Below are 17,326 nucleotides of genomic sequence, written 5' to 3' on the forward strand. Positions count from 1 at the left end.
CAACTGAATGATGCCGTACGCGAAAATCTGTTTCAACACCCGAGCTGTCCATCGCTGCTCAACGGCGGTGCGTCGTCATACTGCAAAAAAGCCCCAATGAAAGGCACATGTTGCATGTAAACAACGCAAAAATGAACATTGGACAAGGAAGAGGAGAAATGTCGCACGAGTGGAAAACATGAACTCTCAGTTCTCTATTGAAAGAAATTGCAAAAAAGAAAGTCTTACGACGGGAATTGAGCCCGACGTGGGGGTCGAACCCACAACCTTGAGATTAAGAGTCTCACGCTCTACCGATTGAGCTAGCCGGGCAGCTGTTTTGAGGAGCTGCCATGATTGGTTGGAAGTGCTGGTTCTATCTTAAGCTTATATATAAAACTTTGCCACCTATCTCCGTCTTTTAGTCAATGTAGTCTTTCGTATCACATCCCAGCATAATAACTTCCCGCCACCTCATCAAGTCTGTCTGTTAATATGCAATGAAGCGTAGCACGCAAAGGACACGATAGTATATGATAGACACCTAGTGTAGTTATGGATTGGATGACAAGTCCAAGAATTGTATTTTATCTAAATACTTACCTCTTCACATGCCACATCCGTTGTCTCTTGTCCAACCTCCTCCGTCTAATCCTTTCACCCCTTCCTCCACTAAACCGTAATATGACAGGCTGGAGTGCATATGCCCAGACGGCCAAACCTACAAAAGATAGGACGATGTTCTGCTTGCAAGGCAGAACTCGGAATGCACACTATATAACCAATGTCAACCTGTGACACGTAATCGTCGTCGTCGTCCAATCTCGATCTCTACCAGCCAGAAAGATTTCGAACAAGCTAGCTCCGCCAATTTAACATTTTAACGTTTGAGACAAAAGGAAAAGATAGATAGTGAAAGTAGGAGGTCTCACTCCCCTAGACCTAGATGTAAGCGAACTAAACTTAGACATTATGTACTTTGAAAAGAAATGAAAGATTACCATCACCTAGGTACGCACAGTTTGTGTGGCTAGTAAGGTAGGGAACTGCCTTCCTCATGAGGTTGTTGAAGATGCAGCCTTCCAGAAATAAATGAAGTGAAGGACGAGCGAAGAAAGGGAATCGTTGAGATACGTGTCTCGTCTCATCTCACACATGGAAACCGGCCAAAAACCTCGCCGTAGTTGCGTTGTCACTTGCCTCTTGATACATGTGGTCCCCATTACTATACCATAAGTCCATCCCCATTATCACCGTTGACAAACGACCACCCACCCAATCAAAATGAACGATGATGCCAGAACACTGGGAAGAACAAGCCTTGTTTCCATCAACCATATTTTCAACTTAGGTAGGTATCATTTTGATGTAGCAATTTCGAACCATGTTGTGGGCGAGATAAAGCAACAAGAGACAAAAAGAAAATATGTGAGAGAAAGTGCACATAAAGAGAACGCCATGCCACTGCCGCTGCCGCTACCAGTTGCCGCTGCTTACTTTTGTCAAAACGAACCCAGGGAAATATTAACGCTTGAATGATTGACAATGACAAAAGAATGAACAAGGATGCTAATAAAAAAAACCCATGCAGAAACTCGTGGTATTTCCTCCTCTGACTGACGAAACCAAACCCATCTAATAACCCATTACCGAAAGCCCATTTTATCCTCCACACCCTGTGCCCCCCTATGTCGGTTTACATCTGGGGCGCACCAGATCGACTTTTACTTAGCCCCTCCAGCAGCTCATGAGGTGGTATCCTCTGGATGCCGCTGCCACGGTCATACATGGACGTCGGGGCAGGCACGTAACCCTCGCGCTTCTTGCGGATTCTGTCGAGGATCAAACCGGCCACGACGATGAGGAGCATGAGGGCCAGCGAGATGCCGAGACCGATGAGAACGACAAACACCAGTGGCAGGTGCTTGCCATCCTTGCCGAAGAAGTTCTGCTTCTCGGAAAAGACGGCGGCAAGTGAGCCTGGAGCGTTGCCGGAGTTGGTGGTCAGAGCAAATGGCTTGAAGTTCGCTCCGTCGAAGAGAACGCCAGAGGCTGAGCCAAAATCAGGCAGGACGATGTGGCCGGTGAGCATGAGGGCCTCCTTGTCGTCGACGAGAGCGTGCTTGTCATGAGACTTGCTGAGGTGAAAGATCTGGAGACCACGGATCTTAGTGCCGGACTGTAAGGTTTGGCCAACGGAATGCCAGGATGATCCATCATCCTTTTCGGACTTCATGAGATACACCGAGCCGTTGGAGGCGGTTCCTGATACCCAGATTTGCTTCTTGTCGCTGGTGCCGGCAGTAAGAACGTCAACTGGTCCGGGGAGCTGGCCAGCATCGGGGTAAGCGTCCCACACCAAGGTCTTGGAGTTGTAAGTGGCCAGGTAGGTTGAGGCGGTGTTGTTGATGGTGAGGTTGCCGCCGGCAAGGAGCAGGTTCTTATCGACCCACAGGAGGGTGTTGACAGTTCCTCCGAGGTTTTGGCCAGCTTGTAGCCATTGCGACGAAGATGTGCTGAAGAAGCAGACGCCCGGACAATCGAGAGAGCCCGCCTGTGTAAAGGATCCTCCAACGTAGACATCGTCTGTGCCGTCACGAACAGCAATGGAAGAGACAGTGACTTCACCACCATTGAGGGACGGGGGTTGAGAGTTGAACGACTTGCTGGCAAGGTTGTATGTGACCAATGCCTTTACCTCGTTACCGTTGACAGTGCCGGTAATGTTGCCACCGGCAAACAGGATATCATTATGCACAGCCAACGCCATAACGGTGGAATCCTGGGAGATGCCATCACCAAGACCAGAGACTTCGTCGTTATTTTTGCCGTCCATGATAAGGAGGTTATTGATCGCAGATCCACTACCGGTTGCAGTGAAATGACCACCGAGGATGGTAAGATTCCTTTTGTTCTCCTTGTCAAAGATGCCTGTAACAACTCCTTGCAGACTGCTATCACTTGTCGAACCATCACGCTTGGTCAACGAACTGGAGCTGGGCGACTTCGGGGGGGCTTGGATCTTAACGGGAAAACCTGTGAGCTTTTCTCCAAAGCCGGCAATGCCCCTAACACCCAGCGTGGACGAAATCAACGAGCCGGCGTAAAGGGAACCGTTTCCAGCGCGATCAAGGATGGACGTTGAGAGAACACCATCAATCGACTCCAACTGGAGATCCAGGTTTTGCACCCAGTTCTTCTGCGAAGGCACCCAGATGCCGAAACCAGTTACGGAAACAGCAGGGTTCTTGTCAAAGGCATTCAACTCGTCAAAGTCGCCGTTGACACTGACGACAAACTCTGGCGTAGACCCGGTAATGTTCATCGTCAACCCGACAACGCGCATGACCTTGCCGTTAACACCAGCACCGAGGGTGTTCCATGCGTTCTTCTCGGTATCGTAGGCGGCCACATTGTTGAGACCGTCTACTGACTTTTCGGAAGTGCTGTTAAAACTTCCTCCAACGTACAGCGTGTTACCCTCCAAAAGCATCGATTCAACCTCGCCGTTGAGTCCACCACCCAATGTCTTGTTTGTCGAGTCCTTGGTGTTCAGGGCAACGACGTGCTGAACAGATGGCGAGGTGAAGTTGCCTCCAACAAAAACGGCATCGCCAGAGGTGGCGAGAGTGTTGACAGCAGATTTACCAGAGAAGCTCGATCCAAGGCGATTGATAGCTGAGGCCGTGAAGTCGCTAACATTCACTGGCCGGCCAGGCGTATATTCAAATAAACCGTTCAGGCCACCTGTACTGTTAATCAAAGTGAAACTGACGCTTTGGGCGACAAGAGTGATATTGGCCAAGTTCTGGCCGGCAAGTGGTGTCAAGGTGACCTGGGGTCGGAAGCTTGATGAGCTCGCATCTATGTTGCCCCGGTAAATCTGATCGTACTTGTCGAAGTTGTTTGTCTGGTAAAATACTTGAGTTTCGAAGTCATCCCTGGTACGGTCGGCAACCATTTGACCTGTAATCTGGACCTGTCCTCTGGTCGCACATGTGTCATCCTGGATGCAACCGGGCGTATACAAGTTGACGGTGTAAAAGCCCGATTCCCTGATGTCCGGCGAGAAAACGATCTTGGCTGAGGTATTGGTAATGGGTGCAGATATCTGGGCAGTCAGGTATTCGGCGGTACTCTGGTGAGAAGGCGTAACCTTCCAAGGGCCTGTTTTAGTAGAAGACGACTTGAACTCGAGATTTGCGCAGCTAGGCTCGTTGAAGTCATCGATCGCGTACGAATAAATATCGTCTCCAAAGAGCTCGATCCCGTTCAAACCTCCACCGCTTCCGTAATAGTCCGAGATATCGATTCGAAATTCGTTCATACCGATGACGTTGACGAAATGGAATTCCTGGAACTTGGTATCCTTATCGTTGCTCAGTGGGCACTCGCTCGTGCAAGTGGCGTTCTTCTTCGTGACTGGGTCAACATAGGTCATGTTCATGATGCCGTTGATGGGGAGCGCAGTGAATCGCCATGTCTTCGTTCCAGCGCCGTCCTGGTGGGTGTTGTAAAGGCGAAGCTTCGTCGGGCGGAAACCGTGTCTAAACTTTGCCTGCCAGAATCCCGGTGAGTTCTCCTGCAACAACCACGTCTTGCCTGTTCCATCGGCTCCGCTAGTGCTGCACACGATGTTCTTAGGATCACTGAACTCCTCCCTGGTTGTCGAAGAGCCGGCCGAGATGTCGGCGGTGGAGAGGTTGATGACTTGTCCATCGCGCTCTGTCGGCGCAGTCGCATTCCCCAGACCTGTGAAAGTTCCACCCCAAATGATATGACCATTGGATGCCTTCGTTATGGAGTTGACAGGTCCATTAAACCCCTTAAATGGCAGTTCCGTCCATCCCTGTCCCCCAACCCATGCGATCGCATTCCTAGAAGTTTCCCCCTCGAAGCTTCCACCCACGTATACCGAGTTGGTGTCACGGTCACATAGTACAGCATAGACCTGACCTTCTAGACCTGAAAGCGTCTCGATCTTGGATGTGTTTGGGTCGAACAGCGCTATCGCTTTGGACTCCTTAATGGTGGGACTCTCGCTTCCGTGTGTCGGCAGTTGCAAGCTCGTGAAGTTTCCGGCGATGATGAGTCCAGATTTCCCACTGTCCTCCACAAAATTACACATGGTCAGGATGGTCGCATCGGTGGTGACAACGGGGCCGAAAATGCCGTTGGGCATGCGTGCCATAAGCGACTGGCTGCCATTTGTCTTGAAAGGTCGCTCATTCTGTTCCTCGAACTGGAAGAGAGATATGCCGGAAAAGTCGCCAGCAAGGGCTACCCGACCAAGGTCCTTGAGGTCAAGGTTTGTCACGGGCGCGGGGGTAAACGATATCGCGGTGGCGGGTGATAGCGCTACTGAGGTTAAGGTGAGAAGAAGTGATATCGGAGAGAAAGACTGGCCACGCGCATCATTGCGCCGGCGGAAAGGTAGTCGCATCGCGGTTCCGAGTAAGTTTATGTGGTGGAGAAAAAGGTCGCCGACCAGGGATGAGCACGTATACTGCTCTTGGTCGTGGTAGTCGGGGTTAAAGTTGCTATGATCGGAAGGCCATAACCACGATGGTGAGTACCTAAACAGCTGAACAGTTCGCGATAGGGTGGGGACCGAGCGCGTGATGGTTTGAGTAGTGGAAGTTGCCGCCGACGTCAATTAGGTGAGATCTCCAGGTCCGGGACGACGATCTTGAAAACGAGCGCCGTTTTTAGACGGGCTCAAACGAAGGTGATAATAATTAGAATCAAGTGGAATTAGGGGGGAGTATCCCGGTCGTCGATAGCAAGCGGGTTTGCTAAGGACAGGAGAGAATGAGAAACGGGACCTGACGGCGACGAGGTCTGTTGTTGGTGTCGACAAAGAGTTGGGCTTCGCGACCACCTTGGGACCTGGTTAGGTTTGTTGTGATTTTCGCCTTGATATGGCTGGCCGGGCGGGTGCCGCCTTGAAAATGTGTGATGACGCTCAAGAATGCTGAGATGGAGGGTGACCCGACCTCCCGTCTGGGTAGTCGAAGAAAATGAGTGGAAGTTGTGGTACTATGGTATGTGTTGGGTTGGGGGTGCTGTTGGCGTGAACGGGCAAGTTTCGGTCGTTGCCTCTCGTTGCACGTTGCACGGACCGCAAATTCCTCTTTCTCACAGACGGCAGGCGCTGTTCCTGTTCCTGTCTCTGTCCCTCGTTGTGCTCCTTCCCTCTTGCAAATGACTGGGCAACCTGGGTCAGCGCAATGTCCGCTTGTCTACAACGGGAAACACAACCGTAGCTGCATCGACGAATGGAACGTCGGATGGGGTATGCCGTCACTTTCAACCAGCCTTGAAAGAGATTAGTCCTGGCTGGGCAACCAAGCTGCTGATGCTGCTTCTGTTCCTGTTCTCGGCCTTTTCGATGTCCTCCCAGTGTCCCAAATGGCAGCACAAGCTAAGATGCGTCACTCCCTGGACAAGAACCAAGGACAACCTTTAAAGGCTTGTCCTTGGTGTCGATGTGGTTTTGATTTGATGTTACTCGTGTCCCTCGGGATCAGATTGCTTGCGCCTGCACCGGGCTGCTGCACTTCTGAGCTCAGGGTTGCTTGCCGTGCTTGCCTGCGTTTTCGAAGTGCCAGGTGCGTGTGTGAGGGATGGCCCGCGCGCTCAGACAGCTCTGGACGACGGCGGCGTGGTGGCGAATCACCGGGCGCACGTTTTTACTTGTGCTTCCTCGAGTATTCTCGATGTTTTCGATATGATTGATAGCTTTGAGCCTCTGATCGATAAAAGCGATGAGCCGAAGGATTGGTTGGTTGGCCAGGGGGCGATTTCTTTGATCTTCCACTTCCAGTTCTCCCTTGCGCTTGACCTTCAATGTCGTTTATTAAGGAGTGCTCCACAACTTAAATGAGTGTTTGCTCCGCTTTGCAGGCGGCTCGTCGTGCAACCCCAAGATGCTCTTTCGTCGCACAAAACGTCTCTCTCTTCAACCCAAGCTACACAAGGAAGACAAAAGTGTTTCAAGCTGTTGTTTGGTGTCTACTTCCGCCGATTTTGGAGTTTTGAGTACCAACCAAGAACGCTGTGCTGTGACGTGAATGAATCACAGTCGCAACGAGCTCTCCTTTATCACAAGACCGAGGCTTCAATTGCTTGCTGTCAGAGAACGACCTTAAAACCGACGATCAGGGGCCGTGTGGCCGGGACCTTCTTCAGAGTTCTAGCGATTGGAAACGGCGGGACGACTGCGCAAACACAATACGAAAAAGAGTGGCAGGGCGGCTACCCGTGGTTGCTTGAGAATGTTCCGAAATACTGGAAAAGCGAAAGAAATAAAGGGAACTAACAGCCCGATTGAAGGGCGAAAAGAATGATGGATATCGTAAAAGACAATGATTGCTGAAATGAGTGTCGTGGGCTCCCTTTCCACTTCATCCAAGAACCCCGGTGTTTGTTTTGCTTTTCGTTTCTTCAAGCGCGAGGAAGTGAAAATCTCAGCTTGTCGGCACTCACCAGCGTCAACACCACTCAGCTCCATCGGCCAAGCCCAAGCAGTCCACAGCGGACAACTCAGGGGCACCCGGTGTTTCTTGCGTAGGGACCATCGCGCGATTGGGGTTAGTTGGGAGAATGGCGACAGGGGCTGTCCCAGAGTCCTCCAGCCATTTACCGCTAATCGCTTTCAGGAACGGCGATAACCCCACGATTCACTGCAGTGGCTTGTCTCGGGCAGGTGCGTGGGTACGAGTTTCGGTGTAAAGTATGTTGCTTCGCATGAGTACATCTCACTCAGGCAATTGCTTCGGGATAACACCACCGACAACTCATCAAGAGGAAACAATCGGGTTACAAGGTGGCTTCTTGAAAGCTTGACGAGACTTCCGAAATTCCTCGTGCCTCCGGGCGCCCCTGCGGGGCATCTGCACAAAGCACGCGAAACCACGAGGCCCCCGCCGCGCGGACCGGCCGTCGGGCATCATCGGTGGATCCCATCCCCCCCACACACAAGACCTCGGCGGCGCTTGAAAAGAGCCGGACTTAACGGTATAAGCTTTCAACAGCTCTGTGTGCCCTCTTCGCGGGCCGTGATTGCATCCGCCGTGGGGCCGTTGAGCGGGAGCTTTCATCGTTGGGGACAAGTGTGAATGAAAACAAGTTGGCGATATACTTAGGGGTCTGGTTGGTCTCTCCGGTCATGTCAGTTCATCCGCCACCTTACCAGGTACCAATATGCTCGAAGTTATGACAAATGTCTATCGTTGGTTTTTTCATCCCACTCGTCGTTGCTTTGTTCGTTGGGAACACATCACCCAGCGTCGATCATGCGTTGAAAAGAACCCCTAGAAAAGGCTTTGCGTTCGGGATCGACAGACGTGCGTTGCATAAGGCTTATGCGAAACATTTTGGGGCCTGCGGGCGTTCATCCGGCCTTTGCACCGCATTGTTGACGTAGGATCTACGAAAAGTAACTGCGCGTTTGTGGAATTAAGTTTGGAGACGAAACATGGAGGGTATTGGCTCGCCATGTGGTTTGGAGATCAGATTTCATATGCCATCTCTTCATATGCCATCTCTTATACCTCCTTAACAAGGGGTTTACGCATGTCTTCAATACCAGTTGCGCATCGTCTACACGGGATAGGCCCTAGTCACATGCATTGCGAAGTGTAGTGACAAGTTTAGACGATCAGAGACCAGATCCATTCTCAAATATATCATTTCATGGGTATCATCAGTCGTTATCCATATCCTAGGATCATCATCATACCTTCTTTGCCGCGGCGCTATCTGCAGCCGTCGTCTTTGTCTTCACCTTCTTCCCAGCCGCTGTTTCCTTCTTCACAACAGCCACCGTCTCCATCTTCACGGCCGTGGCCTTCTTCGCAGCGCTCGTCGCCTTGGGCTTCTTCAGTATAGTATTCCCCGCCGCCCTCATCCGATCCTTATACTGCCTCGGGCTCTCAATCTCCTTCCTACTCCCCAGGCCAAAGAAGCCCGTCAATGTATTCGCCCACATCCCCTTGCCCTTCCTCCTCGCCACCGCCTCCGCATTCTTATATACCTGCTCCATCTTGGGGCCACCAAACTCCGCGCCCGACTTCGCTTCGTACGTGGTCGCCAGCCCCTGCTTGAGCATCTCCAGCCCGACATCCTTGCGCAGGAACAAGGGCGGTTTTCGGACGAAGACGGTCGCGACGACCCGGTCGTATTGGTCCTTGCGGTATATGCGCGCCCATACGCGCTTATTGAGGATGTAGCTTCGGAGCCATTCGAGAGCTTCTTTCGAGTAGGGTTGCGCGGGTCGGCCGAAGTGGGCGCCTTCGGGGGCGTCAATGCCTGCGATGCGGATTGGGATCTGAATGTGTGTAAAAGCGCACGAGTTAACACTTATCGCCGCCCTCATTTACAGCGCCTCAATCAGAAACAGCGCGAAGATTTAAACTAACCGTTCGATCCCTCAACTCCTTTCTACCTGTCGGCACCTTGCGCAACCAGCCCCATCCCGCCAGCCGTCCGCCGGGCGTGTGGAAGAAATGGAATCCATCGCCATCGCCCACGCTCGTCGCCTTGCCTAGCAGCGTGCGCCGCCGAAAGAACCCCGGCGAGATATATGCGGTGCCGCGAAAGCGGCGGAGAAACGAGCGCCAGATTCCGAAGAGTGCGAAAGCGCCGATGGTCGGAAGGGTGTAAAGCACGATCGATCGCGGCTCTTGGTAGTGCTGCCAGTCAATGAGCGTCCATAGGGAGTCATTCCAAGAGATGGTTTTCTTTTTGAGTTGGGGTGGGATGGGCGGCATGTCGGTTAAGCCTACGGGCAGCGCACGCTCGGCCGGGCGAGGAGGAGAGTTGGGAAAGGGATTCGTAGACGTGTTGAAGATGCCATGGTCACTGTTGTTGGCGCTTGCTGTTGATGTTGTGGTGGTTGATGAAGAGTTGGTTGAATGAGAAGGTGATGGTTTCCCCTCATCCTTCCCACTGTTTGTGGTAGGCGATGCCCACAGACCCCATGGCATCGTCAAGAGCTGCCAGGTGGGGGAATGGGGAAAATGGGGCAATGCGGTGATGTCGGTCGCGATGCGCGTTCCTGCGTTTTATGCGATATGACGAACCGGTTGGGGCTGGAGGATTTAAGGGACTCAGTGCACGGCCCCACTCACATCATCATTGCTTGTCTGTGGGGATTGGCTCCTCTTTTTGACAGCAGCGCCAAGAGTGACCCGTCCCTCCAGCTGACTTGGAACCCTTTCCTTTTCTGTTCCCAACCACCGAATGCCATCTTGTTGAAGACAAGTGATCGATCATGGGGTCACGTCGCTCATGGTCAGTTCGTGACTTGTCTCGTCCGAGAAGAGCGATTCGCTACATTGGCTGAGCCCGTCTTCATGGCTGAGTGGCCGTGCCACCTCTTTATCACTACTTGAGGGCCGTTGTTAGTGGCATGCTCGCTGACAGGACCCCAGAGACTGGGCTGAGGAATGTCACTTGAAGCTTACCTAGCATGTAAGGGAGCATGATCTTCGACGATGACATGTCGACTTTGCAAGGAGTTGCTAATCGGAATCTTGATCTTCAACTTACCCTTCAATCGCCTTCTCGGAGTCTGCTGAGGTTTCACAGATGACTGGAGATCGATGCTGATACCGCCGACAAACTGTTCGTTTTTCTACATGATGTGTTAACTACTAGTCTATTACAAGTTGATGCCTATGAAGAAAGGGAATCGAGAAGAAATTTGGGGATGATAATTGAATGGTAACTTGAAAATTCGATACTAATCGGAAGTTTCACCCCAGAATGGAGGCGGAGGCATATTCCCTCGCAAACGCTACCATATCTCGAAAGTTAGCTTGACTCACCTTAATCACCTCATCAGGATCGATAAGATCCATCATCTCTGCCTCTTTGACGACATAATCATCATCATCACCATCACCATCGTCATCGACGATTACCACCACCTCAGGCGATTTCCCTCTTTCATCCGACCTAACCGACGACGACTGTTTACTTTCCCCACCATCACTACTCCCCTTTTCACTCTCCTCAACACGTCGTTCCAAACCTCGAGAAGCCTCCTGGATCTTAGCCAACAGCTCCCTAGTAAACTGGATTTTCGCTCTAATCTCATCAATAACCCGATCTGTCGTCACTCTTTTGACGCCACAGCTCTCGCAACACCTGTCGACCCGATACGTAGAAAGCGGATGGGCCCACATGACATTGCACCCCTCGTCGGTCTTACCTTGGTCAAAGCTGCGCTCTGTCTGGCACTTTTTGGTTATGCCTAGCCAGGTGGAGTGGCCGCATTTGCGGTAGATGAGACGGTGGTGGATACACATTTTTGGGCGCGTGTTGTTGTTTTGGTAGGTGGCCTTTGCTTGTGGTCAACCGGGTGTAACGGGTTCCTAAAGCGGAGTAGTACTGCAGTTGGTACAATCTATGTATCCAAGGGATGAAGATGTTTGGTATACACACACACACACGCGGTGTTGGACGTGGGCATGACTTGCTTGTTATATACTTTTGTTTGTTGATGGAATGAAGAAGCTTGGTACAATGTTCCAGCACAAACTAACGGTGCTTTCAATCAGTGATAATGTTCGGATGACAGCAGAAAAACCAGTTGTGATATGTTGCTGTGGAACAAAGAATTTGTGCTCACAAAATTGGTGGTGTCATTGACCGGTGAGAAAAATGAGAACAATGGAAACTAAAGAGACAAACACACAGGTAATAAGTCCTAATATCCATTACTGATCAAACATCAAGAGTTTATGGGGAGAGCTTAGAGGTATCATTTACTTTCCTTGGATCTGTGGCTCAAACACATTAACTAAACGAAATTCCGACTTGTCTGTCATTGGTACCATACTCTAACGAACATAGAGTGAACAAGGCCATGCATCTCCATGGCTTTCACCCATTCACTAATTAGGCACCATATTCTCAGGAGGCGCTCAGCCCAAAATCTTACTCCCCAAAACCTCCTCAAAATCTCTCGCCCACGCCAACTTTGCACCCTGTCGGGCTTCCGACACATGTGGCACCTCGAATCCCAACCTCTGCAAAGTGCCCAACAACTTGCTCTTCTCCTCCTCGCCCTCATTCACCACCACGATCCCCGTATCCGCTCTCAACAAACACTCCAAATCCGTCACCGAATCGCCAAAGTACACGCTTCCTCTACCACGCTTCTCTTTGATCTTCTCCCCATCACCATCACCATCCGCAACCTCATCCAATAACATCGTCTCAAAAGCCTCCAACTTATCCCTAGCAGTCATCATCACCTTCCCTCCCATCTCCCGCGGTCCTTCCAGCTCTCCGTCAGGATACTTAATCTCATTAACCCTCTTGACAAAGAAGCCTTTTTTGTGACCCTGACACTGACCCTGATCTCTATCCTCAACATCTTCTTCTTCTTCTTCTGCCCCAATCACCCCTTCAACGAACGCCTGTGACCAGTTCACGCTCACTATCCCCAACTTATCTCCTCGCGCTTTAGCTTGTCGCACAAACTCCGAGAACCCCTTCCTCACTCTTACAATATCTCCTTCACCTTCACCCCCCTCCCATTCTGGATCCTCGCCATTCTCTCTAGCCCGCCTCCCAAGCTCCACAAATTGTTCCCTCGTCAACCAGGCAAAGAACTTGGAGTTGACTACCCTCTCCGCACTCGCCACTTCGACCGTTCTCAAGCTCTCCAGGTACGCCAGCTCCTCCGCCAAGGTTTTTCTGTCTTCGGCTTTGGGGACGTATGACTCCTTGTGCTTTGCGTGGTCGGCGACGTAGAGGTCGACTATGTTCCTCCACTTCTTGCGAGCCTCCTCTCGAAGGCGGCCGAGATGGTTAGAGTAGATGGGGAGTTGAGCGAGAAAGTTGATAGTGTCTTGTTGGGTGACGGTACCGTCAAAGTCGAAGACTATGAGGCGATCCATTCTTTTGATGGAGAAAAGGTTGCGGGTTATGCTTTGATGAGCGGTTTTCCAGAAGGGCATCGAAATTAAGGAAAGAGGCTTGGTTGGGATAAGGTGCGAATTTTGGGGGCTTTCGTGGTTGTAAAGAATGGCGGATGCAAGTTGTGAGGAAGTTAGAAGGACTGTAGTCAGGGAGCAAAGGAAGGTACAGGCAGCCAGTGTACCTAATATATAGGTAACTGACCATTTACAACAGCGCTGATTAACAGCGTGCCCCACTTCATTTATGGACAATATGTTTGACATCAGACACAGGGAATCGCCCAAGGTGTTGTTACCATCGTCACACATTGTGGCTAATGTTTGGAATATGAAAGCAGTTGAATAACCAACAGCTGCAAACCGTTGAAAGCAAAAAATGCAAGGAATAAACATTTCAAAGTAGGAAAGTGATTCTTGTTGAGTGATGCAACGGGTATCATTGTATGAGCATGGTCCTAAAAACCGTTCGTCTTGCGAGCAAAGAAAAAACGCAGCAAACCCAGTCTACCCAAAACGCCTGACGCAAAGCAAGTTATGGGCCACAAGGAAAATGGCCTCCCTCAAGACCCTGCCTAGTCCTGCCGTTTTAAAACAGAACGTCCTCCATCTTGATATCGTCATCATCCTCATCCTCGGATGCGATTTCGGGTTTGGGTGCCGCTTCGTTGGTTGGTGCCGGTAGATCCTTGTCGGAAATCATACTCTGATATTCCGGCTTGAGAGACCAGTGGTTCGCAAAAGTACCCGCTCGATGAATAACGGCAATCTTGTCCAAGCACTCTCGGATGAAAGCCTCGGGCTGAGGGATTCGAGAGCGCAGTGCCTTGATGGACCAGTACATATAGACGGAGAAGCATTTGGCGAGCTCGTCGAGAAGCTGGTTTTCGGGCCAGCGAGCGGTCTTGTTGTCCATCTTCTTGGCCTTGCTCGGAGCCTCGGTCGTGCGCTGTTGTTTGGTGTTAGTGGAAGCTCCAGTGGTAATAATTCTTCGATAACACGCACCAAGAATGTTTCCCAACCCTTGGGATCCGTAATACCATTGGGCGGCAGACGATCCAGGACCTGTACTGTATGTTTGGGAGCCGTCTGCTTCTGGCCTCGAGCTGCGAGCGCATAATCTGTCTCCGGATTCTCCAAAGGAGTGGCCACCACCTCACGCTTGATGGTCGCTACAATCGTCGTTTGTTCTGGAGTCTGAAGTTAGCACCTGTCGGACAGACCAGCTGAGGAATTGGTTATGACGAACTCGGAATAGCCTTCTTGGTGTACTGCTGTCCCTTCTTTGCGCGTTCCTGAGGCGGTTCTGACTGCCTCATCTGCTGGCGGACAAGGTGTGCCGGTATGCCCTGAGCCAAAGCCTCAGCCCGCTCCTTGTTCTTGGCAGCATAACTTGGGTGGTCGTGTTCACCGAAGACGAATGTGTTGTTGACGTTGGCATCTACCATGTCGAGGTTGTATTCCTTGGGAATTTCTTTGTGCTGCGGAAGGTCGTCAAGGAGAATTTGGAGCTTCTGAGAGTGCAAACATTGTCAGCAAGCCTATTTAAGACAATATAGTGTCCAGGGCGAGGTGATGGAACCGACCTCCGGTTGACCTTCTTGGACAATGCGACGGACATTCCCGATCTGAATTTCCGCATCGTCGGGAAGCGAAGCCCATGCTTGCCAGACATAGCCTGGGAGGCGAGCGAGGTAGGCATTTTTCAGAGGGAAATCATTGGGATCGTAAAATCCCAAGTCGGCTGATTCATCTAGGTCGTCTTCGGCGAAAGCAGCGTCCGGGTCAGGCTTGATTCTCATGGGATCGGCCATGTTTGAAGTTGGTCGTTGTCACGGATCTAGTGGATATCGATGTACACGTAGATATTATCTCGCTCGTTCGTTGGTTATCGGGGTCTTGTGGCAGCGTGGACCGAAAGTTGGGGGCGTGATTGTCGTGGTTGTTGTTGTTGAGGTTGCTTGGTTGACAGCAGCCGCGAACGTCAACGTCAGGACAAAGACCGTACCTAGGTACGTACCTTTTCAAGTATTATGTAAGCCACTACTTGAGCCTAGCGCGACCCGCTCTCCCGCAAGTGAAGCGGCTAGTGGGGTCTTTGATGACAAGTGCCCTTGTACCTCTTTCAGTGAAGGTGGTGACTGGTGACGCATTGTTCCAGGGCCTTCTTTCTCTGATAGCGATCTTGGCTATCGTCTGATTGGCTGCACTCTGGCGCGTCCCCCCTCACAGATCACTGGCAGTTCTCCGTTGGACAATGAACCAAAATCCTTCCACCTTGCATCCATCATCTGTTTTTGCGCGCCGCCGCAATCATCGCGACCATTCGTCGCTTTTGCTTCACTTTGAATAACCGACGCAAGACGATCGCCTTATTATCCAACTCTTACGCAATATCTCGAAACTCTTCTGATATTTGAATCGCAAAACAGCAACCATCTGTGTCGGCTCTTGGATCCGAACAAACAGATAGCAAGATGACAATGTCCCCCGAGGATCAGGAGCTGATGGAAAAGATCGCGCGTGTGGCCGGTCAGATCAACCAGCACAAAAACCAACAAGCAGGCCTTGTTCCGCCGCAGAGCAGCCACGCACCGCCGCATCATCGTACGTCCGTCGGGTCTCGAAACAGCAACCGAGCTGGTATTGACGGTCGTGAAGACTCAGGTTATTCTGGAAGCTGGCGTCATCAAAGAGGAGGCTACCCATACCCACCAACTCGCGGCCATTTCACCAAGCCTGTCCACCGTCATAGGACCTTGGTGTTGAATGGCGCGTCTCAACAAGGTAAAGCCGGTCAGCCTAGCTCGGGCGCCACGTCGGACTCGTCCACGTCGTCCTGGGTAGCAAAGAACGACCGTCACCGTCAAATCATCAACTCGTCCATCTATCAGAAGGAAGCCCAGGCTCGCACTCGTGCCATCGAGCAAACCCTGCGCCAGAAGCAACAGCAGAGAGATGATCTGGAACGGACCAAGTTGATCAACCATCTACACCGTGCTGGCAATCGCTCGGCAGCGATGCCTAACCAGTATGAACTAACGGTGCAGGGTATACGTTTTGCCGTCACGAAGAACGGAAGCAAACTCGTCAAGATTCCCGGTGCGTCGAGACCGCCGTCGCAAGCGCTGGCTGTGCCCAATACTCACCCTTTCACAGGCGATCTCAACTCGGGGCCGACCCCGAAAATGGCCATCGTAGGCGGTGTCAAGTTCTACCGCAGTAAAAACGGGAACTTGTACCGCCATGGCATTGTTAAAGCGCAGCGGTATGTGGCCCGGTCCCCTTTGAATCATCCGCTAACTTGTTATAGTCAATCCAGCGCTGTGAAGAAGGTCAACGTGCCTTGCCGCAACTTCTCCATGACCGGTAACTCCAATTTTCCAGATTTCGGAACTTCAACCGACACCACGTCGAAAAGACTGGGTCTGGTAAGTCCAAAAGATGTTGATACTGACATACACTGGCAGGTTCATGCACCAAAGGCCCCCGGTGCCGATACATCCACGACCCGGCCAAGGTTGCCGTTTGCAAGGACTTTCTCCAGCAAGGGGAATGCGTCAACGGTGACTCTTGCGATCTCTCGCACGAACTCTCCGCTGAACGCATCCCCACTTGCTTGCACTTCATCAAGGACAGTTGCACTAAACCTGATTGCAAATTCACTCACGCAAAAGTGTCTCCAGCTGCCCCGGTCTGCCGAGAGTTTGGACTCTACGGCTACTGCGAGAAGGGTGCAAGCTGCACTGACCGCCATGTTTTCGAATGTCCCGACTTCAGCAACACTGGCGTGTGTAATACCAAGGGTTGTAAATTACCGCATAGGGAAAGGGCGAGCGTCTTGCGCAGAGCTAATGCCCGCGACGACGCTGAGATGGAGGATCTTTCCAGCGACGATGAATCGGTCGATAGCGATGATGTCGACTCAGACGAGGTTGACGAGTTTGTTGGCCAGGACGACGATCCCGACTTGGATTTCGCCGAGCAAAAGGACTTCATCCAGTTTTGATTTGGTGCGGTCCTGGCTCGTCTGTTTTGGTCCTTGGTTTTTCCTAAGCCTTGCTGGCTTGTTGATACCCTTTGATGTTTCTGTTTTTCTGTAGCGCAACCCGCTATGATTTCCGGGTTGGCAGTGGGTAGAGGAGGATAAAGAGTAAAAAAAAGAAGGGAGGAGAAAAGCAAAAAAAAAAAAAAAGAAAGCAAACAAAGAAGATGGGTGGATTTCCTTTGAAGAATAACTTAGACTATGCAACTCTGTTAGAGTATAGATAATAATAGGAGAGCATGACCGCACTTACTACATGATCACGATAATTGGACTTGTGGTGAATGCCTAGGTAGCTACCACGATGTGAGTTCTAAGCAGGTACCGCGAAATGTTATCCTGATCGTCCAATGGCTGATGAGATTTAGTC

At 51.3% G+C, this 17,326-nt stretch overlaps 5 protein-coding genes and 1 non-coding gene across 6 annotated transcripts; 1 reads left to right on the plus strand and 5 right to left on the minus strand.

The window, feature by feature from the left end:
• Positions 1–239: 239 nt before the first annotated feature.
• Positions 240–312, minus strand: SMAC4_13137. The gene has a single exon. It is a non-coding gene; the product is annotated as a tRNA-Lys (tRNA).
• A 445-nt stretch (positions 313–757) lies between these two features.
• SMAC4_00426 (uncharacterized protein) lies at positions 758–6,010 on the minus strand. The gene has a single exon (XM_003351831.2). The coding sequence runs from the start codon at positions 5,420–5,422 to the stop codon at positions 1,676–1,678; it is 3,747 nt and encodes a 1,248-aa protein (XP_003351879.2). The 5' UTR covers positions 5,423–6,010; the 3' UTR covers positions 758–1,675.
• Positions 6,011–8,637: 2,627 nt separating this feature from the next.
• Positions 8,638–11,294, minus strand: SMAC4_00427 (uncharacterized protein; the record flags this gene model as incomplete). The annotated part of the gene is made up of 4 exons (XM_003351832.2): positions 8,638–9,310; positions 9,402–10,039; positions 10,534–10,606; positions 10,812–11,294. 4 exons carry the CDS (start codon positions 11,292–11,294, stop codon positions 8,717–8,719), a joined length of 1,788 nt encoding a protein of 595 aa, XP_003351880.1. The 3' UTR covers positions 8,638–8,716.
• Positions 11,295–11,681: 387 nt separating this feature from the next.
• On the minus strand, positions 11,682–13,026 carry SMAC4_00428 (uncharacterized protein). Its single transcript, XM_003351833.3, has one exon. The coding sequence runs from the start codon at positions 12,951–12,953 to the stop codon at positions 11,913–11,915; it is 1,041 nt and encodes a 346-aa protein (XP_003351881.2). The 5' UTR covers positions 12,954–13,026; the 3' UTR covers positions 11,682–11,912.
• A 199-nt stretch (positions 13,027–13,225) lies between these two features.
• On the minus strand, positions 13,226–15,014 carry SMAC4_00429 (uncharacterized protein). Its single transcript, XM_003351834.2, has 4 exons — positions 14,498–15,014; positions 14,161–14,425; positions 13,917–14,101; positions 13,226–13,860 (listed from the first exon to the last, which is right to left on the minus strand). The coding sequence occupies exons 1-4, from the start codon at positions 14,723–14,725 to the stop codon at positions 13,501–13,503; spliced, it is 1,038 nt and encodes a 345-aa protein (XP_003351882.1). The 5' UTR covers positions 14,726–15,014; the 3' UTR covers positions 13,226–13,500.
• Positions 15,015–15,194: 180 nt separating this feature from the next.
• On the plus strand, positions 15,195–17,215 carry SMAC4_00430 (uncharacterized protein). The gene is made up of 2 exons (XM_024655491.2): positions 15,195–16,280; positions 16,382–17,215. Exons 1-2 carry the CDS (start codon positions 15,389–15,391, stop codon positions 16,918–16,920), a joined length of 1,431 nt encoding a protein of 476 aa, XP_024511016.1. The 5' UTR covers positions 15,195–15,388; the 3' UTR covers positions 16,921–17,215.
• The last annotated feature ends 111 nt before the right edge of the window (positions 17,216–17,326 follow it).

The sequence above is a fragment of the Sordaria macrospora genome, chromosome 1 (assembly GCF_033870435.1).
Source record: "Sordaria macrospora chromosome 1, complete sequence".
In the NCBI taxonomy this organism is placed as follows: Eukaryota; Fungi; Ascomycota; class Sordariomycetes; order Sordariales; family Sordariaceae; genus Sordaria; species Sordaria macrospora.

What these genes read in the sequence shown, in the direction of transcription:
- SMAC4_00426 (XM_003351831.2), bottom strand. Translation starts at nt 5,422, where the DNA reads ATGCGACTACCTTTCCGCCGGCGCAATGATGCGCGTGGCCAGTCTTTC.
- SMAC4_00428 (XM_003351833.3), bottom strand. Translation starts at nt 12,953, where the DNA reads ATGCCCTTCTGGAAAACCGCTCATCAAAGCATAACCCGCAACCTTTTC.
- SMAC4_00429 (XM_003351834.2), bottom strand. Translation starts at nt 14,725, where the DNA reads ATGGCCGATCCCATGAGAATCAAGCCTGACCCGGACGCTGCTTTCGCC. An exon ending in CACCAAGAAGGCTATTCCGA is followed by an intron (nt 14,102 to 14,160) that starts GTTCGTCATAAC and finishes TTCAGACTCCAG; the next exon opens with AACAAACGACGATTGTAGCG. An exon ending in AGGGTTGGGAAACATTCTTG is followed by an intron (nt 13,861 to 13,916) that starts GTGCGTGTTATC and finishes ACCAAACAACAG; the next exon opens with CGCACGACCGAGGCTCCGAG.
- SMAC4_00430 (XM_024655491.2), top strand. Translation starts at nt 15,389, where the DNA reads ATGACAATGTCCCCCGAGGATCAGGAGCTGATGGAAAAGATCGCGCGT. An exon ending in CCGCAACTTCTCCATGACCG is followed by an intron (nt 16,281 to 16,381) that starts GTAACTCCAATT and finishes ATACACTGGCAG; the next exon opens with GTTCATGCACCAAAGGCCCC.